The sequence below is a fragment of the Carettochelys insculpta genome, chromosome 2 (genome assembly GCF_033958435.1).
Source record: "Carettochelys insculpta isolate YL-2023 chromosome 2, ASM3395843v1, whole genome shotgun sequence".
NCBI classification, from domain to species: domain Eukaryota; kingdom Metazoa; phylum Chordata; order Testudines; family Carettochelyidae; genus Carettochelys; species Carettochelys insculpta.
Genome location: NC_134138.1, coordinates 278,938,219 through 278,962,684, shown reverse-complemented (window position 1 = coordinate 278,962,684; position 24,466 = coordinate 278,938,219). Strand labels below are relative to the sequence as shown.

The 24,466-nt window shown below is 47.6% G+C and overlaps 1 protein-coding gene across 1 annotated transcript; it reads right to left on the bottom strand.

Annotated features, from left to right (window-relative positions):
* Positions 1–3,754: 3,754 nt before the first annotated feature.
* Positions 3,755–14,676, bottom strand: GJC2 (gap junction protein gamma 2). Its single transcript, XM_074986354.1, has 2 exons — positions 14,557–14,676; positions 3,755–6,751 (listed from the first exon to the last, which is right to left on the bottom strand). Exon 2 carries the CDS (start codon positions 6,729–6,731, stop codon positions 5,487–5,489), a length of 1,245 nt encoding a protein of 414 aa, XP_074842455.1. The 5' UTR covers positions 6,732–6,751; positions 14,557–14,676; the 3' UTR covers positions 3,755–5,486.
* Positions 14,677–24,466: the final 9,790 nt, after the last annotated feature.

Here is a 24,466-nt window from a genome sequence, read left to right as displayed (position 1 = left end):
AGCTGCCTTATGGGCTAAATACCTGAAAAAAATCTCCTAACCATGACAAGTGAAAAGTTCTCTCAAGGGGAGTGGTGGAAGCACCATGCTTGGGTCTTATACAGGTTAACACCAGACTGGACAGGGCCCTGGACAATGTGCTGCCAGGAGTGAGCTAGTGCTGGCTCCAGATGTGACTTCCTAGCTCTTGCCCAGCTCTGTCTTTTCTGGGTGAAATGCTGTCCCCATTGACGTCACTGGGAAGACGCCTATTGACTTGAATGGGTCCAGAAGTCACATTGTCACTGCCTAACCATGCAGGCATACTGTGCAACACTGCAGTGTACACCCACAGAGGTCTCTGGGGACCTTATGTCTTATGTCCCATGCACCTCACTAATTTTATAGGTTCACTTGACCACAGCAGCCAATTAATCAGGCCAGAAAGTGGACATGCACGACTCCGTGTGCAACCCAGACCTGCTTGCAACCATCATCTGGCCCGTTAAGCTCATGTGGAACTGGGGGAGGGCAGGAATCACAGAAAGAAACATTGAACAGATACTGAGTGTCCAACTTCTCTGCACAGTGTGGGTTATAATTTGGTGCCCCTCCAGCAGAAATACAGCTCTTCAGCCACTTATGGTAACAAAGCTCCTGGCACAGGCTACCAGGAAGGGTCAGGAAATTCAAAGAGACGTCTGAAATCCCCTCCTGAATGCACTCTCTTTTTGACAAGGCATCACGACCAAGTCTGAATTCAGGGATCTCAAATACTCTGCTTTTCACCACAGCAAGAAAAGCCAGAAAACCAACCAGCTCCCCAACACAGGCATCTTGTAACAGAAGATGTTCCTACCCAGGAAACATGCTTGCCATGGGCTGCCTAAAACAGGTCACCCAAGCCAAAAGGATGGCCATTGGGTGGGGCAGTTAGAACTGCTGAATTCTATTGCTCTCTCTGACACTGACCGGCCGGATGCCTTGGGTGTGTGTCTTAACCATGCTGGATAAAGTGGGGTTAATAATAGTTACCCCCCCAGGAGTAAAGATAGTTAATTAGCTCTTTGTACAGCCCTAGGCTTGGGTGAAACGATATTATTATCATTCCAGACCACACAGAAAGGAGGTTATACTAGAACAGACAAGGGAGTATTAACAGCACAGTCCTGCAACAGCAGACAATCCTCCCCAAGGCTTGTGGCTGCAATAAGGCAGGGCTCACAAGGCCCTCACAGACCCAAGGAGGTTGTGCAACCCTTCCTAATATAATGAACAATAAGGGCTAATTATATATTTATTAGCCTGTGCTCATGTGATAGACTGAGCTTTCCAGTTGAAAGTGTCTTTCTCTGCCTCCCAGGCAAATGCTCTGCCTCAATCACACTTCGAGCTAAACTCAGAGCCAAGGGTCTGGCTCTGGTTCACTTGCTGGCTACTCACGGTACAGCAACACTAATCACAGCAGGACTGCATTACACAGCAGCCGCAGAGGCACATAGCACTCCCTGAAGATAAATGACTAGCTGAGGAGTCCTGTGGAAACCTGAGGTCCATGACATCCCTCAAGAATTACTCAGGGGCTGTGTCTACACGTGCCCCAAACTTCGAAATGGCCACGCAAATGGCCATTTCGAAGTTTACTAATGAAGCGCTGAAATGCATATTCAGCGCTTCATTAGCATGTGGGCTGCCGCGGCGCTTCGAAATTGCCGCGCCTTGCCGCTGCGCGGCGCGTCCAGGTGGGGCTCCTTTTCGAAAGGACGCCGCCTACTTTGAAGTCCCCTTATTCCCATCTGCTCATAAGAATAAGGGGACTTCGAAGTAGGCGGCGTCCTTTCGAAAAGGACATGGCCATTTCGAAGTTTGGGGCATGTGTAGACACGGCCAGGAAGTCCTGAGGGCCGGAGGCTGTTGTTGCTGCTATAACCAGGATAAACTTACAAACCAGACTTCCCCCATGCAGCAGAGAATCCCAGCAGTGCTCCAGGAGGACACGTTTCAATGGGTCTGCTGCATTGTGAGTCATCTCTAAGGAACAAACACACTGCAGCCAACCCTCAGACCTTCCATCCTGTAAAATGCCTTCCATTTCCTGTGGGGGCCACAGCTAAACTAGGGAGATTCCCATAGAGGAGCATTATAAACATCTGCACTGGACAGCAGAAAGCATACGCTGCTGCCCAGCTATGGGCCCAACTTCATCATAGCCTCTCTCTTGTTCTGAACACGGCTTGGAATCAAGGGCTCTGCAGCGCACTGAATTTTAATGTAACTCATCATTATCAAACAACCCTTTTTGGTTTGTAGGTCTGGCCCAAGTTTCACAGGATTAATTTAACTCCATGTAAAATGTGAAGTCGTTCCACGGAGCACAGAGAAAGGGCTCTGCCCTGAAGGACAAGCAGATATGTTTCTCCCCTCTCTCCTATGTTGTAAATATTAGGAGTCTCTTGTGCAAATCCCATAGCTAAAAGTCAGGTCCTCTCTGAGACAGACCCCTGGCGCAAGCCTGATCTTTCCTGCTGAGAATACCCTCAACACCTGCCCTGCAGCTCAGCAGAATAAAGCTGCATTCCGTTAAATAGAACGGATGATTTGGGATTGTTCACTTCGGGTCACTTGCTCATTTTCCAAGGCAGTATGGTTAACAGCAGATTGTGGTTCCAGGAGATGCCCACCAATGGGAGCAGGATCACACCCTCAATTAGCTCATGGGCAACTAAACAAAACGCATTCAATATTTAACCAGCAGCTCTCACAAGTTGTTCACTGTCGTCTGTATAAAACAATCATCTGCTCTGTCTCTTTCACTGGTGATGTCATACAGCTTTCAGTGCGTTCCTGCATCCTCATTCAACACAGTACGGGAGTTGGGCATGGAGCTACTTACTTAGAGTTAAGCACATTCCTAAGTGCTTTGCTCATTCAGGGTAGGTCTACACAGCAGCCGCTATTTCAAAAGAACTATGTGAGCATCCATACAACACAACCGCTACTTCAAAATAATTTTGAAATAGCCAATGCCTTCTTTCGGAATTCGGAAACTTCATTGTCCGAGGAATATTGCCTATTTCAAAATAGTTATTTCAAATTAGGTGCGGTTAAGACAGGAAATAGGGGCTATTTTGAAATAAGTTCTAGTGTGTCCAATGGCTCTATTACAAATAGGCTCTGTTGTGTGTAGGTGCCCTATTGCGAAATAGCTGAGTACAATTTTGAAATGCATTTGGTGCGTAGCTGCGCTATTTTGGAATAAGCTATTCTAGAACACCTCTTGCGAAACAGCTTATTAGGAATAACGCTGCTGTGTAGACACGGCCTCCGACTATGTAGATCTTTATCATGAGCTGAGATTGAGCAGCGTAATCCTGGGAGCTCTTAAATGCATCCTGCAAAGCTGCAGTAGGAACTGACTTAGGCACCAGGCAGGATCAGGCCCTGCACAAGGGGCAACAGAGCAGAAAATGAGGCAGTTATTTACTTATGAACACAGATGCCTAGCCTGGTAGATCACCAGCCACGTTCCCAGTGGTCAGGGTTATGCTTCTGCTCTGAGTTATTGGAATTAAAGCGCATTGAAGCCCCAGCCGCAGTCATATTTTTACAAGTCAGCTATGAGATGAAAAAATATGGTCAACGTGTAACTTACGGGAAGCTTTTAAAAAAGAGAAACTCTCCTCGTCAGCTGCACTGCCTCACTGGCATGAGTAGACATGGAAGTCCACGGTCATGTCTAAACCGAGCTTCCTTTCTTAAAATTTCCCTGCACCTCCCACCATCGGCTCTCTTCCTCCTGGCGCACCAAAGTAGGCAAGCTGCCTCTAGCTGCTTGCTGGGTAAGCAGCATGTCATTAGCTATGTTCCTGGTAAGCTGAGCGCTCGGGTGGCTGACCAGGAGAGATTCAGGGCTGCTCAGTTGATTAGCAGGGTGCCCAAAGCCATCCATGGGGGCAGCGTGTGTTTCTATTGGTGGTGCGCATCTGCACACACCTGGGTGCACATAACAAAATTAGTTCCACCTGTGAATAGAAGAAATTAAAGGGAACCCTGGTCAGCACTAGCATTGGATCGCAGCTACCCCTGGTGCTAAACTTTAGTGAAAATACCCCGGAATAGACATGTCCATTGGAACTACTCATGTGAGCAAGGACAGGGAGATTTGATCCTTATACAGTGGAAAAGCACTTCTTGTGAATGGCCCCTTTCCTGTTCCCGTTAAAGTCAAGCAGACAAATTCTCAGCGTCGGTCACTGAAGTAAATAAACTGAGCCAACGGACAGTGGTTGAGGATCTGGTCCATCTGCTCTTGAGGAGCAGAAGATCGGCCATTCAGCATGGGTCTGGTTTTGATGGGCAGCGGGAGTTGCAAAAATCCTTGTGGGGTTGATAGTATGTTATAGATATTGCTGTATCTCGCACACAATGTTCATATGTATCTCCACACTAAGCATTGATCTATATGTCACAACTATTTGTAAGCTCTTGATTAAACAAAAGTACATGGTCTTCTGATCTCTGCCAAGCGCTAACACAGACATCAGGAATGTGGAATTTCATTTTCCTGGTTGCTTAAAGGCACTTGTGCTTAAGATGTGCAATAGCAGTGTTAAAAACCTGTTGCCATTCACCCCCCACTCTGCTGGGCTGCAGCATCTTTACAATGTTTGAAAGCAAACACCATGCAGCATTTGATCGGGTTTGCTTTGCAGGTCAATGGTGATGCGGAAAAAATACCACATTTACCTCAAGGCTAATCACTCGGGGTCGTGTACGTTCTTTAAATGTGGCTAAAGTGCTTGTGACAGTCTTCACGTTAGATTAATGCATGGTTAGAACGGTTGGCTGCAACCCTCAGTTATGTTACCATCGCCTCTTCTTAGTGCATGTAAGAATCCAAGCAGGACACTAGTAATGCTAGTGGATCGTGGCCCTTAATGCAACATGTCCTAGCTTTCCCCTCTAAGAAAGGAGTTATAATTAATTTCAGGAAGGACATTTAGTAATTAAACACTGCTCAATGCAAGTACAGTACTACAGCCTCAGGAGGCACGACATGAGCTGCTCAGGGCAGTCAAGACTTTCTTCCAAATGGTCAACAGACTCCCCTTCCCACAAGGCATCTCACTTGTCAGGATCGTCTCTGTTGTCAAGATCCTACAGTGCGGGTTGTCCTGGACAAACAGCTACTGAGTGACATAAGGAGGAAAGCTGTTACTCCCGCTCCCAAACAACGTGGGGATAGGGGTGAGGGGATAGGGACCATTCAGTCTACCTTGATGGAAGATCCCAGAGAGAATATGTCAGGACTAGGCAGGAAAGGGAGTGTTGTTGGTTGACACACCAAAAGACGTTATTCAAATGTAACAATTCAGCCTTCGTTCTCATTTACCTTCATACACACATTGTGCCTGTGCTCTGTGAATTGAATTCTAGACAATTTGCGGGGAAAACCCACACGCACCTCCTACTTACATTGCTCTATGAGCTACGGTCAAGCACCTAAATTATATCCATACAGAAGTCTTTCCGTCTTTGCTGCTTGAACTACCTTTCTCTGAACTGGCTTTCGGCTTCGCTCCTTGTTTCTCCTGGGCAGTATTGACCCTGTTCTGTTCCACCACAGTCCCCCCTGAAGCAGGGCTACTGGTTCTGGAAGGCTGCGTGTTGACCTGAGTGGCATTGTAGCTCTGGAATGCTATGTCTAACTGCTCCTGGGCCACCCGCAAGTGTTTATGAAGAGCGGACAGATCCGGAGGGAGGTTCTCATCTGGGCTTGTGCACTGTTGTTCTTGAGCAACGTTAGCCAAGTTCTGCTCATGGGCCATCAGGCTATTGGGGATCTTTGCAGACTTCTCTGATTTCACAACCAGGTTGTACTCCGGAGGGCAAGTGATGTTCTTGGAGTAGGAATAATTGTAGGGAGGCTGCCTGAAACTGTTGATCTTCCTGTTGCGAATGGCATCTCTAATGGTCCCAAAACCCAAATGGAACATCTCACACAAGTTGAGCAACAGGCACAAGCAACTGACAACGTACATCACCAGGAGGAAAATGGTCTTTTCCGTTGGCCTGGACACAAAGCAGTCCACCGTGTGAGGACAAGGGAGTCTGTTGCAGACGAAATACGCTTCCACCTCAAAGCCGTAGAGCAAGTACTGCCCAACCAAGAAGCACACTTCAAACGAAGCTCTGGCGATGAGCTGGAAGACATAAATCTTCATCAGTCCTTCTTGCTGGATGCGTCTTCTCCCATCATGCTTCTGTGGCTCTTTGCTGTTCTTTGCTTTGGCCTTCTCGTTTGCTGCCACGTTATCGGCAATCATAGGCTCCTCTTCATCTGCTTCCAGAGGGTCTTCCAAGTTACGGACAGCCTGCCAGTTCAAAGCAAACTGCTTCTTCTTCTTGAGTCCCTTAAACCTCTTCTCCTCTTCGGCAGACCTAGCAATTCTGTGGATGGCATAGCCCAGGTACATGACGGAAGGCGTTGAGATCATGATGATCTGGAAGACCCAGAACCTGACATGTGAGAGTGGTGCAAAGGCATCGTAGCAGACATTGTCACAGCCTGGCTGCTTAGTGTTACACGTGAACTTGCTCTGTTCATCTGAGTATATGGACTCCCCTCCGACAGCCGTCAGGACGATACGGAAGACTATCAGCACGGTGAGCCAGACCTTCCCCACAAACGTGGAGTGATTGTGAATTTCTTCTAACAGACGGGTGAGAAAACTCCAGCTCATGTTGGTCATAAGGGCTAATCATTTATAACCTGCAAGAAATGCAGGAAGAGAAAAACATAACATATGAGTTAAGGAAGCTCGGTATTCATGGCAACAGACCTTACTACAATGTAGGTTGAATCCTCAGGACCTGACTGGTACCAGATGAATTTGCCGAACCACAGGAGGTCAACATTGTCTAACAGCAGTACCAACACTTCCACTGCTTACTGGGCTCTTAGAACATGTTGAGGGGTAAGTACAACTAAACACTAGCACCGAACACTGAGAGCCAGGACTGGTGGCTGGAAACAAATTTTATGGGACCACAGGAAACATGTCCACACCCATGATAAGTGGTCATCTGGCTAACTAAAATCATGCCAGGTTATGGATGCTGCTAAGGGTTGAAACTCTCTAGTCTGGCACTCTCTTGTCCAGCAGCATTCATAATCCAGCATGAATTTAGGTAGCTGGATGACCACTTATCATGGGGGTGACCAACTTTCCTCCTTTATGTTACTATGTCCAAACCCATTATTAGTAGTTTTCCTTATAAATGCAATACAAGGGCTATGTTTAGATCATGATCTTATAGTGAACTTCCCATGGACGAACCCCTGAAATCAGTGGGACTCCAGGTGGGTTGAGAGGTCTGTCCATAGCAAATTCATTGATGCATCAGCGCCTTATACCATAATCTCACCAATGGCCATTTATCATGGAATCATAGTGTTGGAAGGAACCTCAGGAGGTCATCTAGTCCAGCCCCCTGCTTCAAGCAGGATCAACCTCCACTAAGTCATCCCAGCCAGGACCTTGTCAAACTGGGACTTAAAAACCTCAAGGGATAGAGAATCTAGGCAACGCATTCCAGTGCTTCGCCACCCTCCTGGTGAAGTAGTTTTTCATAATATCCAACCTACACCTCTCCCTCTTTAACTTCAGACCTTTACTCCTTGTTCTGCCATCTGACACTACTGAGAACAGTTTCTCACCCTCCTCGTGAGAGCTCCCCTTCAGGAGGTTGAAGACTGCTATTAAATCACCCCTTAGTCTTCTCTTCTGCAAACTAAACAAGCCCAAATCCCTCAGCCTCTCCTCATAGGTCTTGTGCTCCAGCCCCTTCATCATTTTTGTTGCCCTCCGCTAAACCTGCTCCAGCACATCCACATCATTTTATACTGTGGGGGGGGGGGCAAAACTGGACACAATATTCCAGGTGTGGCCTCACCAGTGCCAAATAGAGGGGAACAACCACTTCTCTAGATCTGCTGAAAATGCTCCTCCAAATGCGCCCCAGTATGCCCTTAGCCTTCTTGGCTACAAAGGCACACTGTTTACTATGAGATTTAGGACTCTCACAGCTGTAAATGTGCTGCACACCACTGCCATGTTGAACTTGATCAAGTGAGGACAGAGATCTGATTCCCCTACTCCAATGGCGCAGCCCCTCCCACAACCACATGAGCTAACTGCTGAAAGGCTGCATTAGCTGTACAGACCCTATGACACAGCTCATCAGCTGTCATGATCTGAGTGGTGTGCCATAATACACGTACATAGTAGTCAGTCACAATTTTGAAAAGAGAGTCAATTAGAGCATCAATGCTGGAAGCATATATACATTATGCACACAAATGCTACATTAAAAGAATGTAATAAAGTTGCAAAGTCAAGCAGACAAAGGTGTGGAGATGCCAGAATTAAGGTGGCCTGTGCAACCTTAACTTGGCTCCCTTCTGTCTACGCATTATGACAGGCTCTACTCACAAGATGACAGAGTATGTTTTCCATAGAACCAGGGCTGGAGAGTGGAAGAGTGCTTGCAGGGGGCAAGATGCACTCCAAAATTGGCTTTAGTTCTCCTATAGGAGCTGCCCCCCTCCAGCTGCCCGGTTCTGAAGGCACAGAGTGGAGAGAGTGGCAGCTGTGGGCCTGGCAGGGGTGGAGGCATGAATGCCTGGGAGCAGTGCCTGGCCTGTGTCCCTGCCCACTGGGACCTGCTGCCCAGGACAGCTTCCTGAAGGCTCTGCCTGCCCCAGAGTCGGGTCCCCCACTGCCCAAGTGACTCTTACCCATGGCAGCTGCCAGCATTCCCCACCTCCGGCTTCCAATGGGGGGCAGGGGATAGGGTATCAGGAGGAACAGAGGATGGAGCCATGGAGAAGGACAGGGCCTCAGGGTGAAGGGGGATGCAGCCTCCCCACCAAAAAGAGGCTAGCCCTGCCCCTTGCCCAGAACTCCTGACTCATTCGGTGCACAGGACAAGCCTGTTCTGGGGATGGATAGCGAACATTGTTCATTTAATGAGGAAGCAGGAAAGCCTGTAATGAATGAGATGGGGGAATCCCAGTAAGCGAAAGGATGGTCATATGGGTTAAGGCAGTTGAGTGCATCCTGGGGGATCTGGACTCTATCCCTGCCTCTGCCACTGAGTCCCCATATGGTGTTGGGCATGTCACTTAACCCAAACTTTTCCCGGGCTCACCACTTGTGTGGTTCCTCATTCTCTGGAAGCCCAACTTGAGCCCCTGAAGTCCAATGTGCAGAACACTCACAGCTGCAATTGCAATCCCCAGGAGCTGTGGCTTGAGTGAGTACAATGCTATTCAGTGCTGACAAATGAGGTCCCTGCTGCATCACCCTCAATTACTCTTTTGACCTGACTCTCTCTATGCGTTCTGCCTCTGTGAAATGGGCACAACACCATTCTCACACCTCACAAGGGCATTTTGAAAATAAATCAATCCGTATGAAGCGCTGGATATTATAGTGATGCGCGCCCAAGAAAAGTCCTAAAGGAAATTCATGTGGGGAGGGGGATTTGAATATGGTGACATAAATAAACCATAGGGGCCACACATTGAATACTGAGGCTAAACCCTAACAGCTATGGCTGCCACCCCCCGGCCGAGAGGCAACTCCTTGCCAGAGGAGGTTGTGAAGACTGGGACTTTAACAGGGTTCAAACAAAGAGTGAGATAAATTCATGGAAGTTAGATCCAGAATACCCATTGGTCAGGATAGGTAAGAATGGTGTCCCTAGCCTCTCTTTGTCAGAAGCTGCAAATGGGCAACAGGGGAGGGACCACTTGATGCTGACCTGGCCTGTTCACTCCCTCTTGGGCATCTGGCATTGGTCGCCATCAGCAGACAGGACACTGGGCTAGATGGACCTTTGTCTGACCCAGTGTGGCTGTTCTTATGTTCTTGTTCTACCATGCCCAATGATGATAGCATGGTGCCAAATATGGCCACCTCTCTAGCTGACTCCCACTACAAAATGGGGCTCTGTGCGCAGGTCACCGAGGGACATTCTGGAGCTGGGACTCGGGGCCTGGCCTACATATTTATGGACAAAGCACCAATTACCTGCAAGGCCTGTTGAAGGCAATAGGAGCTGCAGGTGCTCAGCTGCACACAGGATTTGGGACCTATTTGAATATCCCCCAGTCATCTTCCAGCACTAACTCTTAGGCAGAGCTCCCAGTGTAGATTGCTCACACTCCCAGGCAGGAATCATTGGCCTGGAGGGGGCAGAGCTGACCACTGCTGCTGGCGGTAATGCAGGTGCTCATTAATGCGGCTGGTCAATAGAATTATTCCAGGGATCACTCCAGCCCATTGAGTTGACTCACCCGGTGTAGTTCAGGACCAAACCCCAAGTGTTTTCCTGCAGCAGAACATGGTGCACGTCCAGGCCTCTCCCCATGGGTTTTCAAGCAAAGATGATCAAGCAACCCTGCTACACATGATACAAATAAAACTGATGGACCCAGTTCTGATCTCACACACGTTAGGTTTGCCATCGAAAGCAGAATCAGGCCCTGTTGGTTTTGGTTGTTCCTTTGCAGCCGGAGGGATGGCTTGAAATTCTCATTCCCTTCCCTATACATAGGTCTGGGCTTGACCTGTTGTCCAGAAGTGCCTGTCACTTTATCTGCATTACTGAAACTTTCCCATGGTATGGGCTCCCTCTCGAATGACCCAGGTCTGGATCACTGAAGTCACTGAGAGCTTTCCCTGATCCATCTGAAGCCAGTGTACCTCAGTGACGTTTTTCCTTTTACATCTAAATTCTGTTCTTGTGATGGAGGAGACCTTTTTCTACTGATGGTTCTTAGGATATGAGCCAAACACAACAGTCCTGCTCCAACAACAACCTTGATTTTACCATGGAAGATAACAATCAGCTCCAGGACTTGAAATACAGTGAAAATTCTTTTGCTGTCAAGAGGTCTGGTGGAAATTTCCTGTGCTGATATTTTCCATATAATAATCTCTTTATAAACACAGAACCACCAGTCTTTAAAATCTTCCTGGCTACAAGATTTCTAGGAACACTAATAATCTAGCACTTTCCATCAAAGAGCTTCACAAAGGAGGGTGGTATTATTTATCCCCATTTTACAGAATGGAGAAACTGAGACAGAGAGGCAAAACAGTTGCAGGTGCTTGCAAACCAGTTCATGGCCGGGATGGGAGTGTCTCCTACACCACAAGCCTGGCTGTTGGATCCCAACATCTTGCAAAAGCCTTCTTGGTCAAATTGTGTATCTCCAGCCATGAATGTGACCCAAGGCAGCAAACTACGCTGGGGAACTGTAAGCTCCTCAGGGCAGAAACTGTCTTTTTGTTCTGTGCTTTTATGGCACCTAGCACAATGGAATTCTGATCTGTGATCCAATGTTTCCCCGTCATGCAAATGATCTAAGGTTAGTGAGCACAGGTAAGGGAGACAGTTCTGTTACGAGTTACTGGGAAATGCTGCGTGATGCTTCAGAAAGACTAAGTGGTAGTTACACAATGTCTTTGTTCGACCTGAGTGTAATCAAACTACAACTCAAGGAAATGCCACCACGTTCCCCTGCGACAATGCAGAAAGTGTCTCACGCCATGTGTGGACTGAAAAACAAGAGCAAGCAGGGGAAAATCCCTAAATTCGTTACATGATTTTTGTTTGCAATGTTGCTAGAAGCCACCTTGGTCCCAGGATATTAGAGAGACAAGGTGAATATATTTTACTGCACCAAGTTCTGTTGAGGGAAGAGACGAGCTTTGGAGCTCACTCAGTGCTCTTCTTCTGGTCCGGGCAAGGTACACAGACATCCTCCCTTAGAATAGCTGTTAACTACTTACTCCAAACAATCTGTTCCACCTTGCATGTAGCTGTGACATGCCAAGTACCTGCCCCAGCCCTGCAGAAGAGCTCTGTGGAGCTCAAAAGCTTGTCTCTTCCACCCCCAGAACTCGGTCCAATAAAAGATATCACCTCCCGCACCTTCTCTCTCTCACAAGATTTTTGCCTGTTCTTCAAACTCCAGTGGTTGCGTTTTTAAGGGACCTTTAACCAATATCTTATTTGAGGTCCATTGTCAAACATGGATAGAGTCTAAGCTCAGGTATTTGCAGGCATAAATCCTGAGCATCCAGCCAGCCTTTCACAGCGCAAGGGTAGGAAGAAACTTCCCTTCTGAGCAGGCTATGCTATAATTAACCACTCAGGGTTTCTTACACCTTCCTTTAAAGTCCCTGGTGCTTTCCAGGCCTGATGACAGGGGCAGGGAGGCAAAGAGGCAACTTCCCCAGGGCCCGGTGATTCAAAAGGGCCTGGGACTTCCAGCCACCACCACTACTACTGCAGCAACAGCAGCAGCTGGAGCCCCAAACCCCTTAAAGTGATGCTGGAAACCGGCATGCCATGCTCCAGGGAGCACTGAGGCTGTCTGGGGAAAGCCAGCCACACCCCTTCCACCCAAGGCCCTGCCCCTTCTGGGATTATGGATCCAGGTCCCCTCCTACCCAGACTTGCCCAGGGTCCAGGTGAGGGTGTCAGACCCACTGGTGCTGTCGACTGAGGGGGGCAGGATAGCAAAGTAGAGCGCTGGGTTGGATCCAGGGCATGTGTAGACCTCTAACTGCAATCATTTGCCACTGCAATTAATCACAAGCACACAGTTAGAGGTTACTTCAAAAATCCGGCCCTAATTTGGAAGCTCCAGTACTTTCCTGGGCAATTTCGTGGCACCTCTTCAGGCCCCTGGAAAAAACAAAATGGCGTCCTCCATGTGGCATAGCCTCATGTGCGCCACACGTGAGCGGTCATACGGAGGAGGCCATTTTGTAGACACTGTAACGGCTGGAGGGAATTGTCCTGTGGGCTGGATGTGACCAGTGGGCAGCCAGGGGGACCTTAGAGTATTTCCTCTGAAGTCCGTGTTCGTTAAATGGGATTCAGTCTTCCAGTCAAACGTGTTTTACCATCAGAAATATTCCCTGTGCCCTTCCTTGCTCAGCTACGCAGCCTTGCTAAGAAGAGAGGCCAGACTCTCATGGTCATGGCTGAGGCAAGGCTCCCATTGACTTCACCGGTGTCTCAACTGGCAGCTTTGGCTGAGGAAGGCCGTAGGGACGGTCACAAGGTCTGATTGCAAAGCAAGGATGTAAGGAATTACTTCTGCTCTCACTGAAGTCATTGGCTAACTTCCCACCCCCTCCAGCGGAAGCAGTTTGGGAGGTTGAAAAATCCACAAGCCAAACTGGGGTGGGGGTTGGCAGAGAGAATAGAGGAAGACTGCAAAGTAATGTAATTAAATTAATTGTGGCTACGGGGCACAGGCAATTAACTCTCTTATTTGACTCCTACAATAGTCAATGTGAACCTTTAACTGACTATTCAGTTATCAGCCAAAGTTGAGCTCAGTGTACTTCAAAGCTTGCCCAAGCACTGAAACGCATGTTTGAATGCACACAGGCATAGGGCCTAATTTTGCATGTAGTAGCTTCTTTAATTTCCAGCACAGTCCCTTTGCCTCCATCATCAGGCAAATTCATACATCTTAGCAGCCATGTTATAATGCTACGAGTCCACCCCCCTTTTAGGCAAAATAGCTGTGAGTATTTTCACCAGGCCAGGAAACGATGGAAATAGATGCTCAGTGTGTTTGAGCTCCAGTTGCAATGCTCAGTTCAGTTGGAGTGGGGAAACTTTTTGCAACTGTTCAGCCGAGGAAACTAAATATCTGCCAAAAATAACGGTGACAACGTCAACTGCAGGTTTGTTTTTTGCTTTTTTTTAATATTCCCTTTATAATTTCAAAGCATGCATAAGATAAACTAATTTTTCTTAAAGGACAGGAGAGTATTCTGCAAATACTACCTATCATCTCCCAGTGCTGTGTGCTGTCAAAGAACAAAGAAGATAAACAATATCTATTAAGCCCTATGCCATATAGGCACCTACATATCTCTTCACTGTACAGTATAAGAGCCTATGCAATCCTCTGACTCTGGACAAAAATAGTGAGGAACAATTCTGCACTAGTGGACAGGAGGACTACATCATGCAGATTACCTACCATTGAACTCAGACTAGCTCATTGAAGGGTTCTTTCTGTTTTTAAAATCTATGAATCTAAATTCCAATCCAGCCTATACAATGCATGCCAGATAAATGTTTCATTCCCAGATAATTAAACACAGACTGTGTGTGTGTGTGTGTGTGTCAGATTTTACTCCCCTCGGGCTGATCCAAAGCACATTACCAGCTTTTCACCAGCTTCAGAGGAATTTGGATCAAGCCCTTATGTAGGTGAAAATATAAAGTAACAGCAGCGGCTGGCTGGAGAGTTTTGATTCTCTAAGTTTGCACCAGTGAGAAGAGAATTTGGAAGGCGAAGAACTCTTTAACATGGATGCTAAGAGATGTTTAAATCAGACAAATGTCTGGGCTAGCCAGAGTTCTGTCCGGATTCTCCAAGCCAATCTTTTCACCTCCTTGCTCTGTTCCTGTACACAATGCATTGTACAGTTGTTTAAATTGATGGGAAAATGCTACAAAAAAGCTACTCACGGAGACATTGTGTTTCTTGCTGAGGGCTCTCCCACCACCAAGCATCAAAACTTTCCAGTTCTCAGTGTCCTTTTCCTTTCCTTAGACAAACGTGCCGATGTCTCCCCAGATCCATGCCCGGCCAATTTTGAAGGATACGTTATGGTAAGTATTTAAACATCCTGTTGGACTCCGCCTCCCGGACAATGAACTACCCATCCCCCAAGAATCCTGCCTGGTTTTGTCAGGAAAACAGCTAAAAGCAAGGTCCTGCTTTCCCTCCTCCCCCTTCTATCTATAGAACCGTCTGGCAACGGAGACTGAACAGAGCACACAGGAATGAATTCCAGGGTCTTCATTCACAAGGAACTGCAAAGGGGCAAGGAGGTGGAATGTGCCACACAAGCTGCAATAAAACCATTCCAACCCCAACCCCCCGAGTGCTTTCCTAGGGATACTCCCCGCAATGTTGCTGTGTTTTCCTTTATCAAGTTAATAGCATCAGTTGGCAGCGTCAGTAACCGATTTGGGAGATAGAAAACATGACTAATAAGGAACATATGGTAACCATATGTCCCCGAAAGATCCATGTGTGGGAATAAAAAAGCACAAACAAAAACAAAAGAAACCAAAAAAAACTAGGCACCTTAATAAGAAACAAATATTTCAGGCCATTCTGCACTGGGCTAATGGCTTTGGCTTCCTCTGAAAGGAGAGCTGCATTTGTCTAACAGCTCGTGTGCTCTTTGTGATTTCGGCATTCACATAGCACACAGCCTTTTCCCATTCACTTTGTAGGCAGTGCCAAGGTGTCGAGGAGACTTTGAAAACTATGCCTGACTCCTTGGCTTATTTTCAGAAAGCGGGAGAAAAAAAAAAGAAAGAAATTGGAGCATTTATATGAAATCCAAGAGAAAGCTCCAAACTGAAGAGAAACCAGGCACTGAAATCCACTGTACGGCCCGTCTCAGGGCGACATCCTTTCCCCTCTGTAATCAATGGGGGTTTTGCCATTTTGACTTCAATGAGATTGGGATTTGGTCTCCATAAGAGGCTAAGAGTCAGTGGAAAGCTACGGCAGAAGGTTTGCTTAGGAGGTAATTCCGGTGCAGAAGGCAGGAAGCACCAGTGAAAGAGCCAGCAAAGAATCTGCGCTTAGAGGGAAAAGACATTGCAAAGAGCAATGCTCATCAGGGAGGGAGATAAGCAACTATGGATACAACTGCATCGCTTTGTACACCCTGTGGATCTGGCTTGTGGACTCAGTATTTCCAAGGCCACGCTTGAGTGTCTCTGCTGCATTGTACAGCTGGGTGCAGAACAGCTGACCCAGCTCTAAGGGCCACCCTGGCACATCTGTGCTGTATTACACAGATCTGAGTTAGGTCTGCGGCTTGTGCAGCACGCACAGTGCTAAATGACGGGTCGGAAGGGGAGGAGCACGGGTGGGGTATAGGCAAAAGAGGGGGCAGCACGGGCAGGGAAGGGCAGGACAGAGGCATGTGGCTGGCATGCCCCGCTTCGAAATCCCAGCACCGATTGCCTCTGGACATAGCCTATGGTCCATCAGCTCTTCCGTTCTGAACCGGTCCTGTGCTGCTAAGGAGAATCAATGTTATAACATGTCAGAAAAGAAGTAATAGGCTTACTCGCTAGCCAGGGAATATTAGAAAAAACTTTCTAACATGAGGGACGCCATGCCCAGAAACCAGCTCCCAAGGGCCATTGTGGAATTCTCAGCACTGAGGAAGCGGGTCTTTGCCTACGAAAGCTTATGCTCCAAAAAATCTGTTAGTCTGCAAGGTGCCATGGGACTTCTTGTTGTCCCAGCACTGGATGTTTCTGAGGACAGGTTGGATAAACAAACCCGTCAGGGATGGTCTAGGTTTACTCGGTCCTGCCTGAGCACAAGACACAGGACTCAATGACTTTTTGAGCCTTCCAGCTCTGTGATTCTGTGGTACGTAGCATCTAGCTCATGATGCTTGTAGGAGCTACTGGACTAGAATCATTGAAGACTGGGCTTGGAAGAGACCTCAGGAGACCATCCAGTCCAACCCCTGCTCAAAGCAGGACCAATCCCAACTAATAGACACAAGAATAACAAGATCACAGGGGCAAAAATACAAAACAAGCAATCCTGTAGCACCTTAAAGACTTCATTTTATCGAGTAGGTAATGAGCTTGCGTGGGTAAGTGGCTCTGAATAAATAACATTGTTAGTCTTTAAGGTGCTCCAGGACTGCCTGTTTTTTTTTTTTATTTGGTTGGTTGGTTGTTATTTTTTTTTTTTTGGCAAAGCTACAGACTAACATGGCCCCTCTGAGACTATTTACCATGCCAGATCACTGCACTGACTGAACATGGTGAACACAGATAACTCGGTGCCCTATTGAGCTAGTCAGGGTTTAGCCATTTTCTCATGTTACATTTCCCTCTTTGAAACAGCTAACGTGCAGTGTCTCAGAGCAACTCAAGAAGCTGTTTTCCCCATGCCGTGTGCGGCAGCTTTTCTAGCACTCTGAAGGAGATGGGAGTCAACACCTGCCCAAAGGGAAACATTAGCTCTATGAACGTGTTTGCGTCGAAAAAGCTATCGCCATCCATTGCAGAATCACTGGAAAGACTCTTTCATTTCCCATGATTTGCTTACGTGGTTGTCAAGTGTGGTAGTTGAAAAGGCAGCAGATGAATGTGCTTTGAGCAGGGCTGACAGCTCCCCTGAGCAGCAGGGCAAGGTGGGAGGAGAGCGTGGCCAGGCTTGCCGATGGCGGGGACAAAGGGGGCAGCTGCCCCGGACCCCTTTGAAGTGCTGTGGCAGCACTGCTGCAAGCAGCTGTGGAAGCGAGGGGGCATCATGGTGGTCCAGGCAGTGCTGAGGGCAGAATTTCCTAGGCCACACCCCTTCCACTCTTGGCCCCGCCCCTTCTGGGGCCGTGGAGCCAGGCCCCTCTCCCACCTTTCCCCGGGCCTGTAGCAGCTGTGTGTACTGCTAGGCCAGGCTCCACGCCCCCAGAAGGGGTGCGGCCTAGGGCTGTCAGCCTTTAGCACCACTCAGACTGTGGCCTTGCCCTCTCCCGCCGGCCCCCCTCAGAGTCATGTGCATGGTGGAGCAGGACTGCCACAGCATTTCAAAGGGGCCCAGAGCTCTGGCCGCCACGCTACTGAAGTAGCTGTGGTGGTGGCTGGAACTCCAAGCCCCTGTGCAGCCGCCCCTTTGCCTCCCCTGTGTGCTGTAAAAGTGCTTGCTACCCCTCCAGTCGATATGAAGGGGAGTCCCGTAGAAGTGGGTCTGGATTGCTGGTGCAAGCAAAGATATGTCTCTAAAATAAATCACACCTGAGAGAGAAATGCAGCTGGATTTCCCTTTCTTAGCATCTCTCTCATTTGGCTGAGCCGTGCGTCATGCAAACGCTATCCAATGGAGGCACCGCTGTTCTAAAAGTGGCTTTTAAACCAGGATTGTCTTCAGATGTCACCATGTGCCTGAGGAAACTGAAGTATCTTCCTGAACTACTTCCTCCTTTTCCTGAACTCATCTCTTCCTGCAGTACCCTTATTGTCTCCAGAGCTGCTTCTCGTGCAAACACAAAGGGATAGGCCAGAAGGGTCCATGGAGGTCTCCTAGTCTGATCTCTTGTGCAGGACCTCACCCTGTAGTCCTGGCGGAATCCTGCCATTGTTGCATTTGGAGCCACAGTATAATTGCAGAATTCTGCCAGAACTAACCCTGTTACTTGAGCATTGAGCCAAAGAACTTATGTTTGATATCTTCCTGAGAGGCATCCAGTCCTGGTGTGAATTATTTACTCCTTTCCATAATACAAGGATTAGGGTTCAACAAATGAATTGAAAAGGCAGCAGGTTTAAAACATATAAAAAAAAGTACTTCTTCACACAATGCACAGACAACCTGTGGAACTCCTTGCCAGAGGATGCTCTGAAGTCCAAGAAAATAACAGGGCTAAAAAAAGACCTAGATAAATTCATGGAGGATAGGTCCATCAGTGGCTATTAGCAAGGATGAGTGTCTCTAAGCTCTGTTTGTCAGAAGCTGGGAATAGGTGCCAGGGGAAGGAATCACTTTATGGCTACGTCTACACGTGAAGCCTACATCGAAATAGCTTATGTCGATGTAGCAACATCGAAATAGGCTATTTCGATGAATAACTTCTACACGTCCTCCAGGGCTGGCAATGTCGATGTTCAACTTCGACGTTGCGCGGCACCACATCGAAATAGGCGCTGCGAGGGAACGTCTACACGCCAAAGTAGCACATATCGAAATAAGGGTGCCAGGCACAGCTGCAGACAGGGTCACAGGGCGGACTCAACAGCAAGCCGCTCCCTTAAAGGGCCCTTCCCAGACACAGTTGCACTATACAACACAAGATACACAGAGCCTACAACTGGTTGCAGACCCTGTGCCTGCAGCATGGATCCCCAGCTGCCGCAGCAGCAGCCAGAAGCCCTGGGCTAAGGGCTGCTGCCCACGCTGACCATAGAGCCCCGCAGGGGCTGGAGAGAGAGCATCTCTCAACCCCCCAGCTGATGGCCACCATGGAGGACCCGGCAATTTCGACGTTGCGGGACGCAGATCGTCTACACGGTCCCTACTTCGACGTTGAATGTCGAAGTAGGGCGCTATTCCGATCCCCTCATGAGGTTAGCGACTTCGACGTCTCGCTGCCTAATGTCGAAGTTAACTTCAAAGTAGCGCCCGACGCGTGTAGCCGCGACGGGCGGTATTTCGAAGTTAGTGCCGCTACTTCGAAGTAGCGTGCACGTGTAGACACAGCTTATGAGTCCCTGTTCTGTTCACTCCCTCTGGGACATCTGGCATTGGCCACTGCCAGAAGATAGGATACTGGGCTAGATGGAATTTTAGTCCATGTGGATGTTCTTGTGTTCTTATGAAGACATCAAGAGATGGACCCTCCAGCACTTCCCTTCATAATTTGTTCCAGTGGTTAACAATACGTGCCCCATTTCTCCTTTGAATTTGTCTGGCTTTAATTTTCATTGGTCCTTGTTCTGTCTTTGCTCAATGAAAAAGCCTGTTAGGAGCCAGCATTCTCTTGCTGAAGGGACTTACATGCTAATCAAGTCATCTCACCGCCGTCCTTTGAGAAACAGATGGAGTTTCTGAAGCCTCTCCATGTAAGACTTTTTGTGGCTCTTGTGTTTCGGGTTTTGAAATATCCACTCCAAAACATGGGCACCAGAACTATAGGCAGTATCCTAATACTGGTCTGTCCAGTGCCATGCACACAGGCAAAATCACCATCCAGTCCCTACCAAAATCACTACCCTGTCGCCCACAGGGGGACATGCCTCAGGACCCAGCGATTTAAAGGGGTGGAGGACTCCTGTCTGCTACTGCAGCAGTGGCTGGAGACCCAGGCCCTTTAAATTGCCTTGCTGAGGGGCTTGCTAGGGGAGGCTAGCACCCAACCCCACCACTTGTGCCCAAGTCCCTGCCCCTTCTGGGGGCCCTGAGACCCCCCCCTCACCCCTCACCTTGCCCAGGGGCCCAGCAATTCTGTCAGCAGCCATCACTACCCCCTTCCTTATACATCTGACTTGAAGCAGTTTCCACCATATCAAGGGTGTCCTGTTTGGTTCCCCCTCAATATCCCTATTATACAAATATGAAATACAAGAAAACTTGAAATATGAAATATGAAAACAAGAAGACTTTTCATAAATACATTAGAAACAAGAGGAAGACCAGGGACAGGGTAGGGCCATTGCTCAGTGAGGAGGGAGAAACAGTAACAGGGAACTTGGAAATGGCAGAGATGCTTAATGACTGCTTCGTTTCGGTCTTCACTGAGAGGTCTGAGGACGGAGTACCTAACATTGTGAATGCTTTTGGGAAAGGGGTAGGGTTAGAAGATAAAATAAAAAAAGAACAAGCTAAAAATCACTTAGGAAAGTTAGATGTCTGCAAGTCACCAGGGCCTGATGAAATGCATCCTAGAATACTCAAGGAGGTGATGGAGGTGGTATCTGAGCCATTACCTATCATCTCTGGAAAAGCATGGGAGACAGCAGAGATTCCAGAAGACTGGACAAAGGCAAATATGGTGCCCATCTATAAAAGGGGAATAAGAACAACACAGGAAACTACAGACTGGTCAGTTTAACTTCTGTGCCAGGGAAGATAATGGAACAAGTAATTAAGGAAATCATCTGTAAACACTTGGAAGGTGGTAAGCTGATAAGGAACAGCCAGCATGGATTTGCAAAGAACAAATCGTGTCAAACCAATCTGATAGCTTTGTATGATAGGATAACGAGCCTTGTGGATAAGGGAGAAGCAGTGGATGTGGTATACCTAGACTTTAGTAAGGCATTTGATATGGTCTCGCATGATATTCTTATCAATAAACTAGGCAAATGCAACTTAGATGGGGCTACTATAAGGTGGGTGCAAAACTGGCTGGATAATTATACTTAGAGCATAGTTATTAATGGTTCTCAAACCTGCTGAAAAGGTGTAACAAGTGGGGTTTCACAGGGGTCTATATTGGGACCGGTTCTGTTCAATCTCTCCATCAACAATTTAGATATTGCCATAGACAGTATGCTTTTTAAGTTTGCAGATGATACCAAGCTAGGAGGGGTTGCAACTGCTTTGGAGGATAGGGTCATAATTCAAAACAATCTGGACAAATTGGAGAAATGGTCTGAAGTGAACAAGATGAAGTTTAATAAAGACAAATGCAAAGTGCTCCACTTTGAAAGAAAGAATCAGTTTCACACATACAGAATGGGAAGCGATTGTCTCGGAAGGAGTATGGCAGAAAGGAATCTAGGGGTTATAGTGGACCACTAGTTAAATATGAGTCAACAGTGTTGTTGTTAAAAAAAAGCAAGCATCATTCTGGCATGCATTAACTAGTGTGTTGTGAACAAGACACGAGAAGTCATTCTTCCGCTCTAACTCTTCACTGGTTAGGCCTCAGTTGGAGTATTGTATCCAGTTCTGGGTGCCACATTTCAAGAAAGATGTGGAGAAATTGGAAAGGGTCCAGAAAAGAGCAACAAGAATGATTAAAGGTCTAGAGAACATGACCGATGAAGAAAGGCTGAAAGAATTGAGCTTGTTTAGTTTGGAAAAAAGAAGATTAAGGGGGGACATGATAGCGGTTTTCAAGTATCTAAAAGGGTGTCATAAGGAGAAGGGAGAACACTTTTTCTTCTTGGCCTCTGAGGATAGAACAAGAAGCAATGGGCTTAAACTGCAGCAAGGGAGGTTTAGGTTGGACATTAGAAAAATGTTCCTAACTGTCAGGATGGTCAAACAGTGGAATAAATTGCCAAGGGAGGTTGCGGAATCTCCATCTCTGGAGATATTTAAGAACAGGTTAGATAAATGTCTATCAGGGATGGTCTGGACAGTACTTGGTCCTGCCATGAGGGCAGGGGGCTGGACTCGATGACCTCTCAACGTCCCTTCCAGTTGCAGTATTCTATGATTCTGTTCCAGCACCTTGCATTAAAGGATCACATTAACCTTGTATGCCACAGCATGGTCATGGGAACTCATATTCAGCTGCTTGTCTATTAAGGGCCCTACAGCCTTTCCAGAATTTCTGCTTTCCATGGACCTTGCCCCAGTTCTCGAGGCCTGGCTTGCATTCCTTGTTCCCAGCTGTGTGCACCTTACATTCAGTTTCATTAAAAGGCACTTTGGTCCAGCTGATCCAAACAGCTCTCTCTGACTGCCCTGTCCTCATTATATACCACTCCGCCAGTCCTTGTGTCACTAGAAAATATTAACGTCGGTCTATTAATATAGTACCATGCTACTTCTTAATCAGAATGTTGTGCAGTACTGAAGTCAAAGGCTTTACAAAACCTACGTATGTTACAACTATGCAGCTAGCTTTGTTGGCCAAATTTATAATCATGTCCGATCTCCTTTACATGCATCCATTAACAATCGCATGAGGAGAAGGGAGGGGGAAATATGTTGCTGTGGCAACATACTAAAGAAAAGGTTTTTCCTTTGCCGCATACACATTGCAGGAGGTTTTGTATTAAGTACTTCTTGGCATAGAGGCCATGGCAATTTATGATGTTCAACGATGTGGAAGATGGTAAATGAGAGACTAACTGAAACAGCGCTGGGGTAATTTACCCATTTGGTCTGGCAGGGAGATGGATAGTGGAAAAAGCCACTAATAAGTGGTTGAAGAAAAGGCGTATATCTAAGTAGGTAATTCCTCCTCCCGCCAGGCCATTATCTATGCATACAGCACTGAAGCTGTGGTGAAGGGAGAAGCTCTCTGACCGACGTAGCACTGCACACACGAGTGCTTATGTCGGTGAAACTTTTGTTGCTCAGGGGAGTGGTTTATTCACACCTCTACTGGGCAGCAATTTTGCCTACACAGTCATAGTCTAATTTACAACTTCTGCTGCCCTTGATGTGTCAGTTACACCAGTTTAACCCCCACCCACGGACTGATTCATTGATGTCTCTTTCTAACCACCACACACAGCCCCTCTCAATCCTGCTTCCAGCCCAGAATCTCAGTTGGTAGAAGTCAGTGTCACTCCCAACTTCATTGATGCACTGCTGAGTTACATCGGCCCCTTTCTGACCCTCCACCTGTGTAACTCTCGGATGGATTTTTCTTCACCTCCTTCTGTTGGCAGCTGCCGCCATAATAAAAGTTGTCACAATTTTTCCACTCGCCTGTAGCTTACCTACAAATATTTGCACTGGAGTTAAACTTGGCAAGAGAAAGCCTCTAGCAGAAACAGTTGGAATTTGGAAGGGAAAAATTAAAGATGTGACTCAGACAAGTTCCTGGATTTTAAAAGGCACTTGATGTGCTCTCTGAACATTGTCTTGGGACCAAGCTATTTAGACAGAACAGAGTCCGTCTTGCTGTTCGCTAACTGGGTCTTATTGCTGGCACAAGTTCTCTTGGGTTTACCAGTTTGCACTTAACCTTAAATGTCCACTCACTAGCCCCATGAACAACCATGAAGGGTGCCTGGTCACACAGGTGGATGTGCAAGGGAATTCCCCCTGCCACCAATAGATATAGACTAGCATAAACCAGATCAGAATCAGGTCCAGGTCATTTAAGCAAAGTGAGGTTTTAGACTTGGAGAGCCTCTACTGTGTGGACAATTTCACTGGCACCTGTGATCACAATTCCTAGCTAGCAAATACAAATAAATGAACCTGATCTTCCAGAGACATCACAAGACCTTGCAATCCTGATGGTGACAAAGGTGATATATTGCATTGGTGCTCTGATTAGCAGACAGCGCGGCAACCAGTTCTGGAGTGGACTGTTGTGTGCAGAGGTTGCTCAAACAGCTGAGTCGCACAACACTGCTCCCTTTGCAGGTAACGAGGCCCTAAGCCACTGGGAGTGGTGCAGCTCCGCAGCACGGGGCTGCAAGGCAGGCGGCATAGGGCGTCCCGGGAAAAGGATTCCACTCCAGGGTGGCTCTGTGGGAGGCAGCGGAGCTTAGCAGATGTGGGCAGGGTGAACGTGCCTCTGTAGTAGCAACAGCAAGTGCTAGAGTAGGCCAGGTGCCGGCAGCCCCTGGGTGTATGAAGTCCTTTACTGACCTACTTTGAGCAAGGTTAAACGACGTGAGATTGCACACAGCAGCAGCTGCCTCGAACCCCAACTTTGCCCAAGGCAGGCTAGCCCAGCGTGGCTTTACTCCACCCTGGCTACTTGCATGTACTGGCTTCTTTGGAGCACCTAGCATCAGAGAAGGGGAGCTGCTTTCATCTGCGGCCACAGAGTTATACAGAGGTTTCTATTTTCTGTCTTATCTCGCCCTTTCCTCAAGGTTCATCAGAGCCCATTAGCTCTTCTGACTGCTGCTGCAGTGGAGGTTGTCAGAGAGCTACCCACAGCGACTCCAAGATCTCTCGCACACACGCACG